Below are 21839 nucleotides of genomic sequence, written 5' to 3' on the forward strand. Positions count from 1 at the left end.
TTTTTGGGATTCACAGCCCGGCTTCTCTTTCCTCCCCTCCTGAACTGCCCTGGCTGGGATGGGCTGCCCCAGGGTGGGCACCAGCAGGGGCTGCACCCCCTCGCCTCTGTGACTGTGCCAGCCCTCCTGGAGTGAGGGATTTAATTTTAAACACATGAGTAATCCCATTAAGTGAAGTGCTTTACTGGAGCGTGGCTAAGCTGCCCAGGAATCAGAAGCAGGAGGAGCGGGTGGTGCTTTGGAGATAGGCTGGATAAAAGGAGACAAATTCCTGTAGTTTTAGGTCAAGTTCAAAATCTGAACCCGGGATCACTAAAAGGGCAGTTTCCTTTGGAGATCTCGGTGTAAGAACTGAGGAAACAGCCTGGCCCAGGCAGCTTTTCACAAAGACTGTGCATTTTTACACCTGCTGTCCTCAAAGAGTGTGTGAGGAGAGAAGAGCAAAGGAGCCCCAGACACGTCCCTGGCCAGCAGGTTCTCCATTCAGAGCCACACTTTGCTGTCAGGCCTGTTCTGTGTGGCTCCAACAGCAGGGAATTCTTTGGGGAGAGAGGGCAGTGCTTGGCCACAGCAGCTCAGGAGCCAGGAGAGACCCCCAGTGCATGTGAGGGACTGGGGAGGGGTCCAGGAGAGGGGTTCAGGAAAGGGCATGAGCCCATGGGATCAGGGGAGGGGATCAGCATAGGGATCCATCAGAGGGGTCTGTGATGGTGTTCACAGGGGTCCAAGGATGAGGGAAGAGACGAGGATCTGACTCCATGTTTCAGAAGGATTGATTTATTATTTTATGATATATATTATATTAAAACTTTACTAAAAGAATAGAAGAAAGGATTTCATCAGAAGGTTAGCTAAGAATAGAATAAGAAAGAATGATAACAAAGGTTTGTGGCTCCGACTCTCTGTCCGAGCCAGCTGGGCTGTGATTGGCCATTAATTAGAAACAACCAACATGGGCCAATCCCAGATGCACCTGAAACATTTTGTTTCTGAGGCCTCTCAGCTTCTCAGGAGGAAAAATCCTAAGGAAAGGATTTTTCATAAAAGATGTGTCTGTGACAGGGGTCCAGGAAAGGGGATCAGGAGAGAGGATGAGCAGAGGGGTCCATCAGAGAGGTTCAGCAGAGGGGATCAGGAGAGGGGTCCAGCAGAGGGCTGGGGGATGCTGATGCTGACACAGCCCCTGCTCTCCCAGCTGCAGGCAGCTCAGGCCAGGGCAGCGCAGCTGGAGCAGTGCCCGGCCGAGCGCTCCATCGTCAGCCGGCAGGAAGCTCGGATCCGGGACCTGGAGAGCCAGCTGGACTTCCAGGCTGTGCAGATGAAGCGCTTCGAGGTACCCCCTCCTCACCTGGCACTGCCACCGCCCCACCTGTGGGGACAGGAGCACCTGGGAAGGGCTGGGAGGGATGGGGGCGGCCCGGGGGGTTGGTGGCACTGTTGCTCTCTCTGTGAGGGGGTTTCTGACAGCCAGCGGTGGCTCGGTGCTCACAGGGAGCTTCCCAGCTCCTCACCTTGCCCTCACCCCCCAGGTGCTGGTGCTGCGCCTGCGGGACAGCATCATCCAGATGGGAGAGGAGCTGGAGAAGGCGGCCGAGTCGGAGGCACGGGAGAGGGAGAGCAGCAGGTACTACCAGAGGAGGATGCAGGAGATGAAGGCTGACATGGACGAGCTGGTGCAGAGGGAGCTGGAGTCCAGCCGCCGGCGCGTGGAGCTGGTGAGGGGGTGATCCTGCCGGGCTTTGGGGGGGTCCCATGGCCACAGGGGTTTGGAGGTGACCCCTCATAGCCCCTGGGTTGTTCTGAGGGCTCCAGAAATCCGTTTTTGTGTGGTCCTTTGTGTGCTCTGTCTCTGGGGATGGAGTTGCTCTTGGGCTGCTCCTCTGGAAGGCACAGGGCATTGCTTTGCAGCTCTCTGCAGCCCCAAACCATTGAACCAAAGCTGTCCTTGAGGACCCTCGTGTTCCCTTTCTCCAGGGCTGCTCTGGGTGCCTGGACAGTCACTCTGCTCCATGGTTTTTTTGTGGGAAGGAGGTGGCTTTGCCTGCTCTCATAGAAATGCAGTTCCCGTGTGGATGTGGCCCTTGGGGATGTGGTTTCAGTTGGGCTGGATGATCTTGGAGGTATTTCCATCCTAGGTGAATCTATGATTCCCAGTTAGGTCATTCCTGCAGCTCCTCATGCTGGCTCTCCTGATGTCAGGCAGAACCACAGTGGGTGGGAAATGCCCTGGCCCTGCCAGGCTGGCTGTGCCAGGCTCAGCCCAAGCACCAGCTCCTCCTGGAGCTCCTGGCTTTGCAGCTCAGACAGTGCCAACCAGCAGCTGAACCTGCTCTGAGTGAGCAGAGCCACAGCTGGCTTTGGAGAGCAGCAGAAATAGATTCACCTTCGCTTTCCAGCCCTTTCCAGGGTCTCTTTTCATGTTGCTTCTTCCAGTAATCCAAGGGAAAGCCTCGCTCCCGAGTGGTAATTGAAAGATATTGCACTTCTGCTGGCAGCAGGGCTGAATTAGGAGCAGTTATTTTATCAATAATCTTTTAGTTAGCAATCAAGGAGATTTCAGGATTTATTCTGCCCTGAGGCTGCCAAGCCTTCCCGAGGGGAGTGGTGTGAATGATTCCCAATCCTCTGCCTGCACCAGGGTCAGGCTTTGCCCTTGCTCTGCCAGGCTGAGCCCTGCCTGCTCCAGCCTCCCCTGGGCATGGGATGGGCTGGGATCTCAGCCTCTGATGCTCTGCAGAGCCATGAGAAGGGGCTGGGAAAGGTGGAACAGGGTCTGGGAAGGATGGAACAGGGTCTGGGGAGGATGGAAAAGGGCTGGGGAAGGATGGAGAAGGGGCTGGGAAGGGTGGAACAGGGCTGGGAAGGGTGGAAAAGGGCTGGGAATGATGGAGAAGAGAGAGGCTCTGCTGAGGTGCCATGGGCATTCTGTGCTCCCTGATCCCTGTGGGATTTGGGGAGCAGTGGCTGTGGGTGCAGTGATACTGGGTGTTTGTTGCAGCTCTGCTGGAAGGGAAGTGCTTGGAATGTGGATTCTCTGGCTGTTGGGATGGGGGTGGGTTCTTTTTTGCTGTATTTTTGGGGTTGTGCCTGTTTTTTTAGCAGCTTTCCGAATGTTTCATATGGGGATGTGAGTGATGGGAGGTACAGGAGCATCTTGTGTTCTCCCAGATAAAGTGTGCAAAGAGGTCTGAAAGGGATTCTAGAGGCCCCTCCCTCAAATAAGACACAAAGAGCTGAAAACCAGCTGAACTGAGGGCAGGACTGAGGGCTCTGGGTTTATCCAGACACTCAGATATTCGGGGTCATCTGGCACCAGCAGGAGAAAGGAGCAGGGGGGCTCCCCCAGACACTGCTCCCCATCCCAGCTTTCCCGTGGGGATTGCTCCATGGGAGCTGGCTCCAGGCACTGCTGTGACATTCCTGGGAGCAGAGGCATCCCCCAGACTGTGTCCTCTGAAGAGCACTTGAATTAAACATGGGGCAGAGCTGTGATCAGGGAGCCCAGCCCAGCCTGTCGGGAGCCTGGTGGGGAGCATCAATAGTTAATAGAAAGCCACTTATGGCTCTGCTCCTGCTAAATCCCCCATCAATTATAAATCCAGCTTGAATTATTCACTTGACATTACTTAAGTCGTGCTCTGCTCCTAACAATTTTTGAAAAACTTACTTAAATACACGGTGGTGAGGTTGTGGACTTACCACACGCTGTCGAGGTTTAAAGGGAGGGGTGTTGAAGGAACAAATTCCTGGCAGAGATTGGGTTAAAAATCCTGTCTTGTTTAAGAGCTGCTGCCTGTGTATGTAGATACATATATAGAATATATATACAATATACAGAATAGAAGGTATTTTGTTTTCACAGCTCACGTTTATTAGTGGAAAATCCTGTGCCACCGTCCCCAGCCAGGCTTAGGGCGTCTCCATTCCATCCCTCCTTCTTTTCCCACCCAGTTTAGGGCACTTGGGAGGCAGCCTTGTGCCATTCAGCAGGGAACACCCAGAGAAGAGCAGGGATGAGAGCTGGCTGCCAGGCAGATGGCTCTGCCTCATGAATTTTGTAAGAAGGATGGGTTTTGAACATTTTCCAAGCGTGTTTGGTAATGATGGGGGTAGGACTTGGCCCTGCTGGACTCTTTGCTCTGGCTGCACATCCTGGGTTTCCTCCCTGGAGCTGGAGCTCTTTTTCCAATAAAATCTGGATCCCAGCCTGCAGCAGCTCCTCGTTTCTCAGCTGCTGTGTTGACACCCAGAGCTTGTCAGGCCAGCCCCAGCCCCTTGGTGTCCTCTGACCATGGCGAGGAGCGAGGGATGGATTTACACCTTGGGGAGCTTAAACCCAAGGGCTGCTGTCTGTGTTGATTGTGTGTGTCCCCTGGGGAGGCTGCAGTGCTGGGAGACATGGACAGGGGCTGGGAAGGATGGAGAAGGGGGTGGGAAAGATGGAGAAGGGGGTGGGAAGGATGGAGAAGGGGCTGGGAAGGATGGAACAGGGGGTGGAAGTGATGGAGAAGGGCTGGGAAGGGTGGAACAGGGTCTGGGAAGGATGGAGAAGAGCTGGGAAGGATGGAGAAGGGCTGGGAACAGTAGGAACAGGGCTGGGAGAGATGGAGAAGAGCTGGGAGCAGCAGCAATGTGGGACAATGAGCGGCTGTCCCAGTGTCCGGGTCTCCCTCCTGAGGCTGCTCTTAGGGGAGGATGGTGCTGCCCGTGCTGCCTGCACGGCTCGGATTTCAGGGCAGAATTTGAACATCTGGATGGGGGCTCTGGGATGGAAACTCAGCAATGGGCTCCAGCCATGGGCAGGAGCTGCTCAGGTCTTTCCTGGAGAGCCAGGTGCCTTCTTGGTGAAATGCTTAGGGAAAAACAGGGGCTGGCCCAGCTGGGATGAAGCCCTGGCTGGCCTGGGACTTTCTGGGTCCCCTCCTGTCCCTCTGTCCCCAGCACAGCTCCACCGAACCCTCCCCCAAGCACACCGGGGGGGCTGGTGGGTGCTGTACGAAAATCAGCTTTCTTTAATGAAGCTGTGAAACTCATCAGCACAATAATTAACTCGTTTTACAGAAAACTGAGGCACAGGTGTGAAGATATTCTTCACAAGTTTGGTTTTTTTGGTTTTTTTTTTCGTGAGAGGCTCAGTGTAAATAGTGTAAATAACCTTTTATTTATTTTTTTTCTCGTTCTTTTGCTGGCAGATCTTTTGCCCTGGCCCTGCTAGGGCCACGTTGTGTAACACAACAGAGCTGGATTAGGGGTTTTTGGTCATTTGCAAACTATAAAGGGTTTTTTTTTTGTTTGTTTGTTTTTTTGGGTTTTTTTGGGTTTTTTTGGTGTGTGATTTTTTTGGTGTGTTTTTTGGGGTTTGTTTGTTTGGGTTTTTTGTTTGTTTGTTTGTTTTTTAAATTTTTTTGGGGGGGGTTGTGTGTGTGTTTTTGGGTTTTTTTTTGGTTTCTTATGTTTTTTTAGAGTTTTTTGTATGTGTGTGGTTTTGGGTTTTTTTATGGTTTTTTGTGTGTGCTTTTTTATTTTTTAGGGTTTTTGGGTTTTTTTTGATTTTTTGGGGCGCTTTTTTGTTTTGTTTAGGGTGTTTTTTATTTTTATTTTTTGGGGGGTTTGTTTTGGGGTTTTTTGGCTTTTTTGTTTTTGGTTGGTTTTGTTTGTTTTGGTTTGGGTTTTTGGGATTTTTTTTGTGGTTTTTCTTGTGTTTGTTTTTTGGTTTTTTTTTTTGGAGTGTGTTGTGGGTTTTTGTTTTTGGGTTTGGTTTTTTTCATTGGGTTTTTTGGGTTGATTTTTTTTTTTTTGGTGTTTTTTTGGGGGGGGGGTTTCTTGGTGTTTTTTTTTTTTTGTTTTTTTTTGTTTTGTTTTGTTTTGTTTTTTTTAAATTTTTTTTTTGTTTTTTTGACGCTTCCAGCGCAGTGGGAGCTGTTGGTGCCTCCAGCCGGGAGCATCGCGCTCCCAGCCAGGCAAACACTCAGCTCCCAGCCGGGTCCCTCTGGTGTCCCCGCAGCTCCTGTCCCCATCCCCGCCTGCTCCTGGGTGCTCCCAGCCGCTCTTCCCTTGGGCAGCGACGCCTTTGAGGAGCTGTAAGGACAATTATCATCAAAGGCAGCCGGTGATGGAGGTGATGGAGGAGCCAGGAGTGAAAGCTCGGCTGCCTGTTTGCTAATTAGGGCTGTTGTGAGTCTGCTTTGCCTTTAAAAGAGTCAATTCCTCAGGATCCCATCAGCTGCTCACGCACCAATTACACGGTGCTCACACTCCAGCCTTCAACCCGGCGAATTTTGTCACTTCAAACTTTCCCAAAACCCCGCGAGTTAACGGCTTAATTAAAAATAATCATGATGGATGAGTTCTGCAGGTGCAGGCTCAGTTATTAGAAGAAAAGGGATCCAAGTTGGACTAATTAGATTACACTTGACTCGAGGTGGATGGGAGCGAGCAGGGGTGGTGTTGTCACAGCAGAAACACAAACAAAAATACAGAAACACCAAGTGGTGACAAGGACGTGGTGCCGGCCTGGGAATCCTTTGGAGTCCCAGGGATCATTTCACTGCTGGTTTTGTTTATCTCCTTTTAACCTCTCTTCAGATAATTCTGAGACAGAATTAGCTGGGGGAAAAAAAAAAGCTTCTTAAGGAAAAGAAGGTTTAGAAATCCCCTTCCATGGGGGATGTGCAGAATATTTTCAGGAGTGAGAGCAGCTCCCTGTGGAGCATCACTGAGTGAGCTCCTGTCCTCTTGTCTCGGGGAAACCTTTAATCCAGGCTCCCTGTCAGCAGGAATCAACCTCAGCCTTCCAAAACCATGGTTTCTGACCCACCAGCAGAGCCAGTCCTTTGCTCTGGGGCAATCTCTCCCCCGGTGTGAACGGGAGAATCTGGATTGGAAATGTATTCAGAACCAGGCAGAATGTATATTTTATTTATTGATGATGAAATATACATCAGCCAGGGGTTCTGAGCTGGTCAGGCTGGTCCTGCTGTGCATGTCTGACTGGTTTGGTGGGAGCAGCCAGAGATCCTGGTGCCAAAAGGGGTTTAACAGCAGAGGATGCTCCTTTTAGCCCCTCAGGTCCCTCATGGTGCAGATTGCCCAATAATATGAGTTTTCCCCTTTATTTCTCCCCATTTTCTGCTCAGAGGAAACAAAAAGCCAGCTCTGCCCAGTGTGAGGGTGTCAGTTCTCAGCCCAGGGACTGTGTGAAAAGAGAAAAGCTCCTTGGATTTACATTTAGATAGAAACAACGTGTGTGTCAAAGGTGCTCAGCAGCTCCCTGGGTGCCAGGGGCCCGGTGCTGGGCCTTGTCAATTTGTGCTCTGCAGGCAGTGTTTTTCCATCTGAAATTGAATCATTGTGGCAAAATTATTCCTTTCCTTGAGACAATTGTAGGGTATGGAGAGAAACATGAGGTGTCTCCGTGGATGAGATTTGGGACAGCTGGGATGGGGGGCTGAGCAGTGTCAGCTCTGTTTCCTGGCTCACATTTAAATCACCCCCCAGGTGGGGAGGGGACCTCAGTGTCACCCCAGGTCCCTCTGTCCAGGCCACCAGTGTGTGTGCCACAAACTGGGGGTGCCAGGGGTGTCCTGGGGGTGCCAGGGGTGTCCTGGGGGCGCCAGGGGCAGCCCCAGCTCAGCAGCATCACCTGGGCTGGTCCCTTCCCTCTCAGCATTCCCAGGCTCATGCAGAAGGCAGCGAGCTCAGGGGGGACCCCACCAGCCAGGGGGACCCCTCCAGCCCCCAGGACATTCAGTTTGCTGCTCCCACAGCCATCCCAGGGGTTTTCTGTGTCTGTGGCCAGAGAAGTGGGTTTGAGGTGCTGGTAAGGGGATATTGTTCTGTGCCTCCCTGCCCATCCCTGTTAACAACAGCAGGACAGAGCAGTGGAATTAAATGCAGCCACTGAACTGTATTTGATTTGTGCCATAGCCTGCAGGTGAGTCAATAGAGGCTCTTATCAGCCTGTGGAAGGGCTCAGCTCTTATCAGGCAGCAGTTCCACTCCCTGCTCCTGCAGTCCCAAGTACTGAACCCAGGCACGTGGGCACCCGGAGCTTGGGGCTCTTTCCTCCTCTCAGGGTTGGTGTTTCACTGTGAGCCCCGTTCTGAGCCCCTGCAGTCCTTGATGAAACACTTCCCTTGATGAAACTGCTCCTTTCCACCTTCTGCCCGAGCCAGGAGGGAAGTGGAGGGCTTGGAAACACCAAGTTTCAGAAAACTTCTCAGCAGCAGCGAGGTTTTCCCCAACGCCAGCGCGTTCCCAGGAGCTGCTGTGACACCCAAACTGGGCTGTTCCTTTCCGTGTTTTGATGAACTGAGATGCTCTTCCCCCAGGGCCCTGTGTGCCTGGTGATTCCAGGCCTTCCATTATTTACTGTGACAGTGTGCCAGCTCCTGTGCCCTGGCCTGTCTCAAGTCATCCCTCACCTTGTCACCGCCGCCGTGGCGATTTCACAGCTGGCAGCTTCCATCACTGTGGATCTGCTGCTCCCTCCTCTCTGCCCTGTGGTGGCCTGGGAGCAGCAGGAAGGGTTCCTTCCCAGCTGGAAGGATGTGGAATGTGATGAGCGAGGGTGCAGGGCCGGGCTGGGCTGGTGTCTTTGGTGTGCAAGGTGGGTGATGTTGGTCCATGGAACTGTGTGGGTCGTGTCAGATTGGTAATCATGGGATGGTTTTGGTTGCAGGGATCTCAAAGCTCATCTGGTCTCACCCCTTGCCATGGCAGGGACACCTTGCACTGTCCCAGCTGCTCCAAGCCCTGTCCAAGCTGGTCTGGGACATTTCCAGGGATCCAGGGGCAGCCACAGCTTCTCGGAGCACCCTGTGCCAGGGCCTCCCCACCCTCCCAGGGAATAATTTCTTCCCAATATCTCATCTAACCCTGCCTCTGACAGTGGGTAGCATTCCCTCTGTCTTGTCACTCCATGGCCTTATCCAGAATTCCTCCCCAGCTCTCCTGGAGCCCCTTTAAGCACTGGAAGGTGCTGGAAGATGCAGTTTATGTTCACAGGCACCACAGGGCACGGTGCCTCTAACCAGCCCTACCGGCAGCACTGGGCTGGGTGTGGGACGGTTCAGCAGTCCCCATGCCAGGTGCAGACCCTCTCCTGGTGTCCCCATGCAGGAGCAGCAGCTGGCAGAGCTGGCAGAGGCGAGGCAGGGGCTGCAGGCTGACCTGGGCACCTCCATCCGCCGCATCGCAGACCTGCAGGTGGCCCTGGAGGGGCTGCGGGACAGCGACGACAGCGACGCTGACAGGTGAGGAGCAGGGCTGGGGGCTGTCGGAACTCAGCGCATCCTTCTGGATGTCCAGAGCTGCTGAGAACCCCGTCAGGGGGCTCAGAGACCCTGGCATGCTGCCCAGAACACCTGGGGATTTGATTGTGACCCTTGGAGCAAGTTGCCAGCTTTGTTTGAGGACGTGAAAGTCACACGGGTTTGAATGGTGTAATAACAAAATGATCACAGGGTGAAAATGTAGATTTTAGGATTTTTGGTATGGGGGTTATTGGGACAAGATGGAGGAATCAGGGCGTGTCCAGCCTTTCTTCTTCTTCTTCTTGTTCTTCATTTTCTGCAGTGATGTTGGCACTTTGGGATTGGTTTAGAGTAGAAGTGCACTGTCTAACATGGGTGATAGGTATTGGGAATTAAGTGTAAATATGTTCTATGTAGTTTGTAGTATAAAAGGACAACACCACCTCGGGGACAGTCAGAGTGCCTGTGGCTGCCCTGCTGAGCAGACCTTGGCTGGGTAGAAAGGAAATTTTATAGATAAGAATTATACCAAAAAGTGAAGAGTCCAGACTCATTCTTCAGTTGCGTGGGCCGAAGCAGAGGCATCCTGCACATCTTGGGGCAGCAAATATCAACAGCAACCTGAGAGGGGGGAGCTGGGGTGTCGGGATCTCTGGCTTATCAGAGTGACCCCAAGAAAAGTTCAAAAGTCTCTTTTCACAGCCTGGCGCTTGAAGAAGGAGTCAGGGCTCTTCATTTCTCGGTCTCAAGGTTGTTTATTGTTTCTTATCTATAAAAATTTTTCTCCTGCCCTGCCAAGGTCCATCCAGCAGGACAGTTCCAGGCACTCTGCCTGCCCCCAGGGCAGGGTTATGTCTTTATATTAAAAACTACGTACACAATGTTTTCAGTTACTTTCCAATACCTATCACCTATGTTAGGCAGTGAGCTTCTACTCTAAACCAATCTGTAAGTGCCACCATCACAGCAGAAGATGGAGGGCAAGAAGGAGAAAGGCTGGACATGCCCAGATCCCTCCATCTTACCCCCCTGAGCCCCCATTCTAAAAACCACAAAATCTACTTTTTCACCTTGTGATAAATTCACTAGCATTCTACTTAATTTGTCGTGGCTTGCAGATCTCCATCTAAGGTTGGTAACTTGCTCCACAGGTCATAATCAAAACCTCAAGGGCATTTTGGGCTCTGTGCCAGGGTCTCTGAGCCCCCTGGCAGGGCTCCTGGCTGCTCAGGACAGCCAGAGGGATGTTCTGGGTTCCCACACTGGGGGAGCTGGGGGGCTCAGCTGCTCTCTGCTGAGGAAGGGGCAGTGCCAGGGTAGTTTCATGTCCTCACCCTCACATGTTCTCACTGCTACAAGCAGAAAATCTTCATGTCAATGGAAGGTTTCATGGGAAGTGTCACTCTTGAAATCATCCTGGGTGGCCCAGTTTAAAGTGAGCAAAAAGGGTGGGAATAAACCCATTTGTACAGCAGGTTCCTGGCAGCAGTTTGTTGGTGCCCCCAATGATTTTCATTGAGTGAAAATCCTGTTTTGATCATCCCCAGGAGCTGCAGAGCCAGTGAAACTGGGTGATTGGGTAGAGGGTTTTACTAGGAAAAAAATGAGGAAAGAATTCCAGTGCATTTTTCAGGTGTTATTTCTAAAGCCCTTCAATTTTCCCCTCTGCCATGAAGCTAAAGGGGCTTCATGACAAATGGAGACCAAACAGAGAAATGAGTTTAAAAGAGGGAAAAAAAAAAAGAAAAATAAAGCTGAGGTGTGCTTGTCACCACTTGCTCTGTGTGGTGATTAAACCACGGAAGGGTGAGATAGAAACCGTGAGCTTAGACACTCAGTGCTTCCCAAAAGAAGAGTGATTTCCAATGCAATTGATGCATCAGTGGAGGTGAGAAGTGCTTCCCGGCAGGAGCAGCCCCGGGAAGGAGCATCACTCCCCGAGCATCGCTCCCGTTCTGCTCCCTCCTTTTTCCCCTGCAGGGAGCAGGGAGGGATCTCCAGCCCCACTCCCTGGGGCTGTTTTGGGAGTGTTCCCCAATGTCTCGGGGAAGGGGTTTAGATATTCCATTTCCTGCCTTCCTTAGCTGTCTGCTAAGGAAGGCAGGAAATGGAATATCTAAACCCCTTCCCTCTGAATTATTGGAATTTTGGAATTTAGGGGCTCTCAGGCAAAGGCAAAGGAACAGGAGTTACAGAAAATAGAATACACAACACATACCCCCAGCTACATCTTGCAGCCTAAGACACCTGGCTCAGCCCAACTCCTGCCCTGGCCACACTGGCTTGGTCTGGGAAGTTTTGCACCTGCTGGGAAGTTTAGGATCAGTGGGTTTGTGGTCCCCAGGAGCCACCCCTGACCCTGTCCCTGCTCCTTGCAGCGTGCGGACGGCGCGGGAGTCGCTGTGCTCCAGGAGAGACACGTGAGTGACCCCAGGAGATGGTGACAGAGCCTGGGCTGCTTCTGCCACAGCTCAGGGACCACCAGCTGCTGAAATGAGGAATTTTTTTTTTTTTTTTTTTTTTTTTTTTTTTTTTTTTTTTTTTTTTTTTTTTTGTGAAAAAATCCTTTAGGATTTATCTGCAGCAGTGTCTGGGCATGGGCAGGGCTCACACTGGCATCCAGCTGTGGCCCATTGACCCACTCCCATTCCCTGTGAGCTCTGGCTCTTATCCCAAGGGATGCTTCCACTCCTCTGGGCTGTGCTTTGGGAGATGATAAAGACGATCTGTGGCTTTGAAGGAAAACTGAGATCCTAAAGGATTTCATCCCCTACACATGGTCTGGGAGCTCCTGCTGGGTGGGCTGGGGTATCCCAGGGGTGCACAGGGCCCTGTCAGGTACCCAGGGTGGCAGCAGCTCTCACTGCAGTTCCAGCCCTGGGGAAGTCCCAGGGGTGTGTAGGGCTCTGTGGGGTGCCTGGGGTCACGCTGGCTCTGTCACTGCACTCCACAGGCAGTGCAGGGTTTTCCTGCCCAGGGTCTACAGGGCACTTGCAAAAGCTTGAGGAAATAATGAGTGGCAGCAACCAGGCCGCCTGGAAAGGTTTCTTTTCCCTCTGCTGGTGCCACAAACCAGCTGCTGTGGTGGAGGTGTGAACACCACCCCACTCTGTGCCCTGTGCCACCATCACAGTGACCCACAACCCAAAACGAATATAAGTTCACTCTTAATTCTTCTCCAAGGAAAACCTACAAACCCTAATGAAGCTAATTAAGGGCTATTTAAAGGGGGTACAGCTCCTTTAAAAAAGAATACAATCTCTAGGAGCGGATAAATACTGATTTCCCAATTACCTTGTGGGCCCTCAAGCAGCCACCAACAAAGAGTGCGTTAAAGCTCTACACTACAAAAATACAAGAACTTTATGACTCCCTCCCCATTAACAGGCTAACCTATATTCAAATAGGAGAATTAATGCCAGAATGAGTAACCAGGGTCCTCCCTCCACGACGCAAGCTTACATCTGTACATTATTAACAAATCACCGATACACGACAAATCAAACAAGCACAGCATCGAGTATCTTGTTAACCCCACAGAGGAGCATCCACTAAGAACATCTCTCCTGTCCCCTCAGGGATGCCTGCTCCACTGCTGGCTCCGTGCTCAGCCTGGAGCCTCCAGAGAGCGTCAAGTCCTGGCCGAGCTCCTCCTCGGGCTGGACGTCCCTGCTGAGCGCCAGCATGGCCGGGAGCGTTTCAGCACCGTCTGTGGGCAGCCGCAGCACCCAGAGCCTCAGGTGAGGGACCCCAGCCCATCCTGGGGGTGCTGGGGGGTGCTGAGCTGGGGGGGCTTCCTCTTGGGACATGCAGGACGGAGCTCAGAGGGACCTGGGGTGTTTAATGTCAAAAACATCAAATCAAGGGAGGCAGTCACTGCTACGCCGGGATCAGTGAAACACCAGATGAAAGTCACTACATCAAAAACGTGCTTCAAGCAGGAAAATATCCCTTGATGTGTTCTCTGGAGATAATTTAAAGAGGCATTGCAGCCTGTTTGAGGATTTGTATGCCATATGCTCGCCGCTGAGGGAGAGGGATGCATTTTCTACTGGTCTAATATCAAACATGTTAATTTTTGGTGGTGATGATGACAGGCTGGGGGAGAGATGGAGAGGGGCCCAAGCACCTGCACAGCCCAAATGTCCCTGCTTTGCTCTGTGGGTGCCCATCCCGAATTGGTGCCTATCAGAGGGACCACCCAGTCCAGAGAAAAACTCCATTTCTGTGTCACAGAGAAATTTGTGTTTCATGTGTGAAGCAATCACGTGGCTTGAGTTTGGAAAAACTCTGTAAATCAGGGTCTGGGGCTGCACTGTGGAGGGAGCTGGTGAGGGTGGAGGAGGGCGTTGGAGGTTTGTGAGGGCAGAGATAGAGCAGGGATGGAGTCCTGGGGCAGGGAGCAGAGTGGGCTCCAGAGAGCATCATCCCCCTGTAGGGAAGGTGGACGAGGTGCCAGCCATCCAAACTCAGGGTGGGCAGGGCTGAAATTCAGGGTGGCAGGGCTGGCAGTGCCCCTGCTCACAGCCCCTGTGGTTCAGGACCTCCCCACCCTGCTGCTCCCCCAGGGATGCTGTCTCAGGACATGCATCTCTACTTTTCCAGTTTTTCTCCCCATAACCAGGGCAGATGCCAGGCTGAGGCTGTGCACAGCTCCCTGCAGGTGTAGATGCTCCAAGGTGACAGGATTTGTCGGGGTTGTGATCACAGTTTCACTGCAGACATTAGTATTAATCTCCCTGCTCTGATTCTGGAGAGCTCCATCCCCACAGCCCCCACCTGCCTTGTACAGGAGAATGGCTCTTGTCAGAAACGATGTTCTGAGGAGCAGATCCCCTGCAGGAAACACCCTGGGTGAGCTGGAGCAGTCTGGGGAGGTACAAGGCAGAGTTTAAGAGCAGCCAGGCAGGGCAGAGACCTGTGGGGATGTTACAGAATCCTGGAATGGTTTGGGTTGGAAGGGACATTAAAAATCATCTCATTTCAACTCCCATAGACCAGAGATGAGTGGGAGCCCTGAGACCAGTGAGCTGAGCTCACTGGCACCCTGCACAATAAATAAAGCCCTTCCTAAGTGCTGCTGAGGAGGCTTTGGTCCAAATGACCCAGCTCTGATCATTAATGAATGACAGAAAAACAGGCATTGTGCCTAATACCTTATTTCTGAGCTGAAACAGCTTGGATTTATAGAAGATATGCAGGCTTTCAGGTTGGGCATTGGGAGGAATTTCCTCATGGAAAGGGTGGTCAGGCCTTGGCAGGGGCTGCCCAGGGAGGTTTGGAGGCCCCATCCCTAAGGAAGGTGGCACTCAGTGCTCTGGGCTGGTGACAGGGTGGGGATTGGTCACAGCTTGGACTCAGTGCTCCTGGATTCCTCTCCAACCTCAGGGATTCTGGGGTTTGCTGGGCTGCCTGTGGTCTTTGTCCTGAGCCCAAAGCAAACTGTCCTGAGGCCTGGCCACAGTGTGAGCATCACCCTCTGTCCTGGGGCTTGAGAAGGGGCAGATTGCAAATGCTGGCGTGGGAGCTGTGTTTGGCTGCAGCTCATCTAGCATGGAAATCGAGCGAGGAGGGGATGAAATGCAAACAAACAGGAGACGAGACTGGAGGTAATAAAAATGAGATCAGGGAAACGAGCTCTTCCTTATTAAGATTCCTTTGTCTTACACAAGCTCCCAGTAATGAAAAACGAGTCCTGCTCGTGTTGGCTGCTCAGCACCACATCTGGGCTGTTTGCTGAACAAACAGCTGCCAAGAGGCAGAGGAGAGCAGGGAGCTCTTATCACCCCTGTGCTTACAGGAGGGAGAGCTTTGATTAATGTTGCCTTTAATTCTCTGCTATTTAAATTCCTGTACAAAACGCTGGCCGGCAGAACTAAGCCTCCATAAATATGACACAGCTCAGGGTTGGGATAAATATGATTTTTTTAAAATATTATTATTAAGAAGCCAATTTAAAAGTTTATGTATTTGTTCTGGTCTTTTCCAGGCAGGTCAGGGTTGTGCTGGGATGGGAGGTTATCCAGGGGTGCAGTCAGGGAGGGGATCCACAGCCCAGGATCTGCCTCTCCATCCTGCATCCCACAGGACTGGGGCATCCACAGCCCTGGCATCACCCCAGGATCACCCTGACATGCCATTCCCCTCCCACCTTGGCTGACAAAACCAGGATCCCTGGTCCCAAGGCTGCTGGGGATCCGACAGGTTTATTTTTAACCACGATTGTGTCAGAAGCAAATCATTACGTGGGAAACTGGGAGCTCTTGTGTAGATGATGGTGTGACAAGAAAATCCTCTTCTGACAGAAATGAGGCCAATGTCTCTTCCCTCCCTGAAACTGAGCTGTCTTGGTTTTTTATCTATCAGCTCCCAGGAAAAGCATCCCAGCCACACTTTCGGCCCTGGTCATGTGTTGCAAAGCATGTGTGGATTTTATTGTATAAATGATTTCAACTGGTATAATTGCAATCATGCTAATTGCTATGTAATCTTCGCTAATTATTGTTGTATGTCATTTGGTTTGGTGTGAATGGCAGATTGCAGAGCTCTGTTGGCTTCCAGGTGCCTCCCAGGCATCTTTTGCTGGGAAAATCATCTTCCCTGAGGATGGTGGAGGAGCAGGGCTCTGCTCAGGGCTGGAGGGGCTCAGGGTCCTGCCCCCTGTGGCACCACCTTCTTTTGGGGCTGCCTGTGACTTCCTGGGGTCACTCTGAGCCCTGGGAATTTGTGCTGGGAATCAGACAGGGATTTAGGGATGAGCAGAGGATGCTGCAGGACGGGGGGGTGACCATCTGGCTCTTGTGTCCTGCCTTGTGAGGAGGATGAGGATGAGGAAGGTGAGACATGATTTTGGTAGGCATAAGGGAGCAATTAAATCATGGAATGGTTAGGGTGGGAAGGAACCTTAAAAATCACCCAATCCCACTCCTGGCCATGGGCAGGGACACCTTCAACTATCCCAGGTTGCTCCAAGCTCCATCCAGCCTGGCCTGGGACACTTCCAGGGATGGGGCAGCCACAGCTTCTCTGGGCACCCCGTGCCAGGGCTTCAGCACCCTCACAGGGAAGAATTTCTTCCCAATATCCCATCCAACCCTGCCTCTGGCATTTGATGGGTGCAGAAAATGGGAACTTTTGGGAGAGACAAGGATGGATGGGACAATCTTGGCCTTTCACTGGAAACCAGGGCATGGAGAGTGTGAAGTCCCTGCTTGTGCTCTGGGGCAGTCATGGAAGCTGGAACAGTCCCACTTTTGCAGCTTTCACTCCATTTCAGACTCTGAAGGTATTCAGGAAAGCAGTACCTGTCAGTCATGTTGAACAGGACAATAAATACAGTGTGTTCAGTCCTTGTTCACAGCCCATTAGTGGTTCTCACATCTCCACTTGCTTTTATCTCAGCCTTAAAACCCAAATAAAAACCCTGATGCCGGTGTTTAATTTATGAAAGCCATTCATGCAGCACACAGGTTACAATATTATTTGGAAACGTGCAGAATGAATGGAGCAATTTCTGTACAAAACCTCACCGAAGGATTACACCAGCCATTTAAGTAAGATGCAATTTAGGATCCTAAAATCCAGCATTATTGGAAATGCCTCAAACTATTAATCAGCTGTGGTGCTTCAGCAGTGTCAGCATGGGATGGCCCTGAAGGGTGCAGTGATTCAGGGAGATGAAATCTCTGGTTAATTCCTTTTGTGTTGAATAATCAAGTGATTTAGGCTGGTTAAATGGGCAGGGAAAGGCGTGGGTACCAGTTCAGGGGGGCACCTCTGTGCCCTGGGCTGTGCCAGTGGGTACCAGGAACCTGGAGCTGCTCCACTGCCCCTTCCCTTCTGCAATCCCGCATTCCCCAGCTCTGGAGTTTGTCTTCAGCCCATCTGGGCATGTGAATTATTTCACGGCTCAGCGGCAGAGCCTGGTCCGAGCGTCCCGGGATGATCCCCTCCCACCCCATTCCCATGGCAACAGCGGCATTCCCAGGGCAGGAGCCTTCATCGCTGCTGCTCCCTCCCAGAGGTTCCTTTGTTGTTTGGGTCCTGCTGCTTTGCTCTGCCCTGTTCCCTCTTTTCCCCTCCTCCTTTCTTTCCCAAATTCACATCCCAGTACGGCCACACCTCGTTCCCCTCGGCTGGCAGTGATGGGGTACCCGGGTGTGGGGACAGTGCCACAAAGCCAATGCTTGGAGGGGATCAAAAAGTGTCCCAGCAGGGTCTTAGTGACACCAGTGACCCCAAGCCCACTGGTGACTGCAGTCCCCCCATCCTTGTGGCAGGTGGATCCCATGTGGTTCCTGCATCATCCCTTGTTTGGGATGTGATCCCTTGTCTGGCCAGCCCCCCTCACTGTGAAGGAACATCAGATTCAGGCATAGCAGGGCTGCTGTTTGAGCAGCAGCCTGGGTGAAACATGCCCAGCAATAACATTGAGATTTGTCGGGGGTGCGCTGCGAGCCGCTTTCATAAAATTTTAGTGAATAATCTTTGACTTTGACAGAAATAAAATAAATCCTACATATTGCTGTAATCCGTCAAGAAGAAGGATATTTGGAGGTAAGTGCTGGCTTGGCAGAGCTGAAGCTGGTCACACCACAGGCTCTACACCAGGAATTATCCAGGCTGGCTGACCTGGGCTTATTTAAGATCACATCCTTGGGCATTGCTGTGAGTTCATCCCGAGACTCCCACGGCAATGCCAGCTTTTCACTGCTCAGCCTTGTCCTTGCTGGATGGCATCCCGCTCACTGGGAATCCCACAAGCTAAACTAACACGCGTTTCTCTTGTTCAGGGTGAGCAGAGACACCAAGGACCCCGCTCTGAGCCGCCCGCTCTCCTCCCGGAGCTCTGCCCGCCCCGCCGAGGCTGCGGACCCGGTCAGCACAACGAGTCCCCTGCTGGGGGCCAGAAGCCGGGAATATGGAAAACCTCAGGCAGAAGAAGAGCAGCTGGAGAGCCCAAAGAAGCCCGTGGATAGGATAGGAGACACATCCCCATCGCTGCTGCGCCGGGGCGGCTCCCCGGCTGCGGACGGGAGGTTCCCCAGCGCGGTGTCCCCGCCGGTGCCCAGCAGGAGGAGGCTCTCGGTGGCCTCGGGGTCGGTCTCGGTGGCCTCGGGGCCGGTCTCGGTGGCCTCGGGGCCGGTGCCCAGCTCTGCCGCCCTCTCCGAGTACGTGGAGGAGCTGCGGCGGCAGCGGGAGCCGGGGCTGGGGGACGCCTCCCCGCTGCCCATTTACCGCACCACCGGTGCCGCGGCCCTGCGGCGCTCCAGGGCTGCCCTGGCGGCCGAGGAGCCCCCGGGGAGGCTGGAGGGGGATCAGGCAGGGGATGGAGAGGGAGCTGGTGCCAGCCTCACCCGCTCCTCCAGCCTGCGGAGCATGGCCTCGGAGCCGGCCGCGGAGCCCCCGCGTTCCCCCGCGCTGAAAAGGGCATCGAAATTCAGCTCCTACGAGTCCCTCCTGCCGGCCCTCGACGGCTCCGGCCGCCGGCCGAGCTCCCCGGCTGCCGGGATGGAGGTGCCGCGGCTGAGCTCCTGGAGGAGCTGCCTGGAGCCGTCTCTGGAGGATGTGGAGCTGGGGAAGGAGCCGGAGGGATTGCTGAGCTCCCTGTCCAGCGATGGGCTGGGCGAGGGGAAGGGGAGCGACCCCTTCAGCTGGAGAATCCCCACCCTCAACTACGAGAGGAGAACCAAGGTCGACTTCGATGATTTCCTGCCGGCCATCCGCAAGTCGCGCTCCGCCAGCAGCCTGGCCAGGGCCCGCAGGGACAGGAGGGAGCACCGGGCCCTCACCGTGCGCTTCGAGGACGAGGCCATCGCCTCGGGCAGCCTGGAGCCCTCTGACACCAAGGGCGCGGCCAAGTGCAGGGAAGAGCCCGGGGACGTCTCTGACTCCTCCTCATCCTCGGGCTCGCACCGCTCCTCCCGCAGCGCCGACAGCATCAAGCGGCGGCCGCAGCCCCCGAGGGCGGCCGGGGAGGGCTCCAGCGGCAGGGCCGGCAGCCAGGGCAGCACCATGAGCCGCCGAGCCGAGGCCGAGGGCAGGGAGGACGATGTCAGCAGCATCATGAAGAAATACCTGGGTAAAGAATAAGGTAAGTGGGCCAGGCAGCGATGGCACGGGCCCAGAGCTGTGGGTGCTGGCCCCGAGGCTCGGCGGCTGTGCTGGTGCTGCTGGGGAGTGTGTGGGGACAGGATAGCTCGGGACAGCAGGAGTCCCCATGCTTGTCCTTGTGTGTCAGAGCATCCCAGGGTGTCCCTCGGGGTGTGTGGCACTGGGACTGGTCACCCCTTGCCTTTGCACCTTTGGAGCTGCAATGGGGACACTGCTGGTGCCAGGGACAGCCCCAGAGCTGTCCAAAACACCAGCTCGGAATTCACTTGGGTTTCCCAAAACCAGCATCCCTCAGCTGCCACTCCAGCACATGGCAGACTCATCCCCCCAAGTGCTCCCTCCTCAGATGCCCAAGTTTCTTTTGGGTGATTTTCTTTCTTGGTGATTAGAAGTCAGCTCAGGCTGGATGCTGGGGGTTCCCTCTCTGGAGGATGGGGCTCCCACCTGGCCCAGACATGCTTCCCCCAGCCCTCAACAGCCTCTGACACCCACTTGGATACCATGTCTGGATTGCAGCTGACACTTGGAGAATTAGGATTTATTGCTGCAATCCAGGTTTGAAAGCGGAGTCCCTAATGAATGCGCCACAACTGTAATTAAGTGTTTAAAATAGATTAGAAAAACATTTTGTAAAACCATTGCCTTTAGAGTAACTTATTGGATGTCAAGCTGTGACCAAATTGACTAAGCCAACACACGAAGGGAGCGCATGTTAATAAAACATTTCTTTCCAGGAAGCAAATTTGCATAATGCAACGTTCCACTTTCTGCAGGATCCGTTTCCATCAAGCCCCAACCCGCAGTGATGAGGGGCCATGTTGGGCACACAGCATCCCTGCTCCTGGCAGAACCACCTCACGTGAGCAGAGACTGCAGATGCTTCACAAAAGTCATGGGATGGTTCTACAAACTTTTTTTGGTCCTGGACATACCGTGGTTTCCTCTTGCTCCTGCCCCATTTCCCAGCTTTGCTCAGGGCCAGCCGCGGGGACAAGGACTTTCCTGTTCTCCTGGAGTTGTTTGACTTGGGAGTTGGTGCTTAAATTCAAACCCAGCGGCTGCCACAGATGCTGAGGATGTGCCATGGCCTGGGAAAGCCACTCTGAGAGGAGCTGGAGGGACACCAAACCCCTCCTTTGTGACCCAGGGCTGCAGCCCAGGTGTCTCATCCCACGCTGCACTGCCCAAAAATCAGCTGATCTTGAGGATGCTCTTGGGTCTCAGTGTGACACCCAGCAACAGCAGAGCTCTGAAACTTTCATAATTCCACAGGTATTTGATGGATCCATCTGTGCTTCCATGGCTCCAGCCTGTGGGGGACACCTGGGCTCATACCAGTGGCTTGCAAGGCACATGGGCGATGGAGGGGCTCTATTTAATGTCTGCTTGGTTTTTACACAATAAAATATTTGCTTCTTTGACACTCAGGTCCCTTCTGGTTATTCCTTTCCCCACGATGGGAGCAGGTCTGTGGAAATTGTGCAGTGCAGAGCTGAGCACCTTCTTCCACAAGAAAACCTCTTTTCTCAGCCTCCCCCTTCTTTCCTAGAAGAGATCCAAACTTATTCCTTGATCAGAGGTTTGGGGCAAAAGAATACACCATGTCCATGCACAAATCTCTCCTCTCCATCAGGCATTTCCAAGTCATTTGCTTGGCTGGGAAATTTCCACCAATTTGCACGTTCTCCTGGGACCCCCCCTGGGACAGCCACAGGGCAGTGGCAGCTTGAAAGGCCAGTTGGGCACTGTTCAGCATTTTGTTTTGCCTGTTGTATTCTTCACCTTCACTTCTCATTTAAAGCAGAGCCTTGCAGCAAGCAGCATTTCCCTTGTCAGCGATGGATGGGGAGCCTGGGGATGAGGGCTCACATCAGCGCCTGGCTCAGCAATTCCCGGTGGCTCCGCAGGGCTGGCAGCCTGGCAGGGGGCAGGGTGACATTCCTTCTGCTCCCACGTGTCCCTTTCAGGACGTGTGCCTCATGCAAGGAGGCAGCAGATGAAGAAATTGCCTCTAATTAGTTTTAAATTGGTCTTTTTTTAAAAATGATTCCGCTGTTTCTGGGAGGGAAAAAGCAAGTGCTTTTCTCTTTGCAGGGAGTATTGCTCCCCAGGGGGATTTCACAGAACCAGGGAATCACAGAAGGCTTTGGGTGGGAAGGGACCTTAAAAATCATCCAGTTCCTCCCCCTGCCATGGGCAGGGACACCTTCCACTATCCCAGGTTGCTCCAAGCCCCATCCAACCTGCCTTTGGACACTTCCAGGGATGGGGCAGCCACAGCTGCTCTGGACAGCCTGTGCCAGAGCCTCACCACCCTCCCAGGGAAGGATTTCCTCTCAATATCCCATCCATCCCTGCCCTCTGGCAGTGGGAAGCCATTCCCTGTGTACTGTCCCTCCATCCCTTGTCTCAAGTCACTGCTGAGCTCTCCTGGAGCCCCTTTAGGCACTGGAAGGGGCTCTGAGCTCTCCC

At 53.2% G+C, this 21839-nt stretch overlaps 1 protein-coding gene across 1 annotated transcript in view; it reads left to right on the plus strand.

Moving 5' to 3' along the window:
• The window catches only part of MYO18B (myosin XVIIIB), a 65973-nt gene extending 45185 nt beyond the window's left edge, over window positions 1-20788 (plus strand). Inside the window, exons 39-45 of the mRNA XM_071445796.1 lie at window positions 1196-1333; window positions 1530-1715; window positions 9121-9254; window positions 11633-11674; window positions 12833-12994; window positions 18047-19347; window positions 20141-20788. Of these exons, the coding sequence (XP_071301897.1) occupies window positions 1196-1333; window positions 1530-1715; window positions 9121-9254; window positions 11633-11674; window positions 12833-12994; window positions 18047-19346 (1962 nt within the window). The 3' untranslated portion in view covers window position 19347; window positions 20141-20788. The remainder of the gene's footprint in view (window positions 1-1195; window positions 1334-1529; window positions 1716-9120; window positions 9255-11632; window positions 11675-12832; window positions 12995-18046; window positions 19348-20140) is intronic.
• Window positions 20789-21839: the final 1051 nt, after the last annotated feature.

This window comes from Agelaius tricolor, unplaced genomic scaffold, assembly GCF_023055355.1.
Source record: "Agelaius tricolor isolate 1412-34295 unplaced genomic scaffold, bAgeTri1.0.p SCAF_20, whole genome shotgun sequence".
NCBI lineage: Eukaryota > Metazoa > Chordata > Aves > Passeriformes > Icteridae > Agelaius > Agelaius tricolor.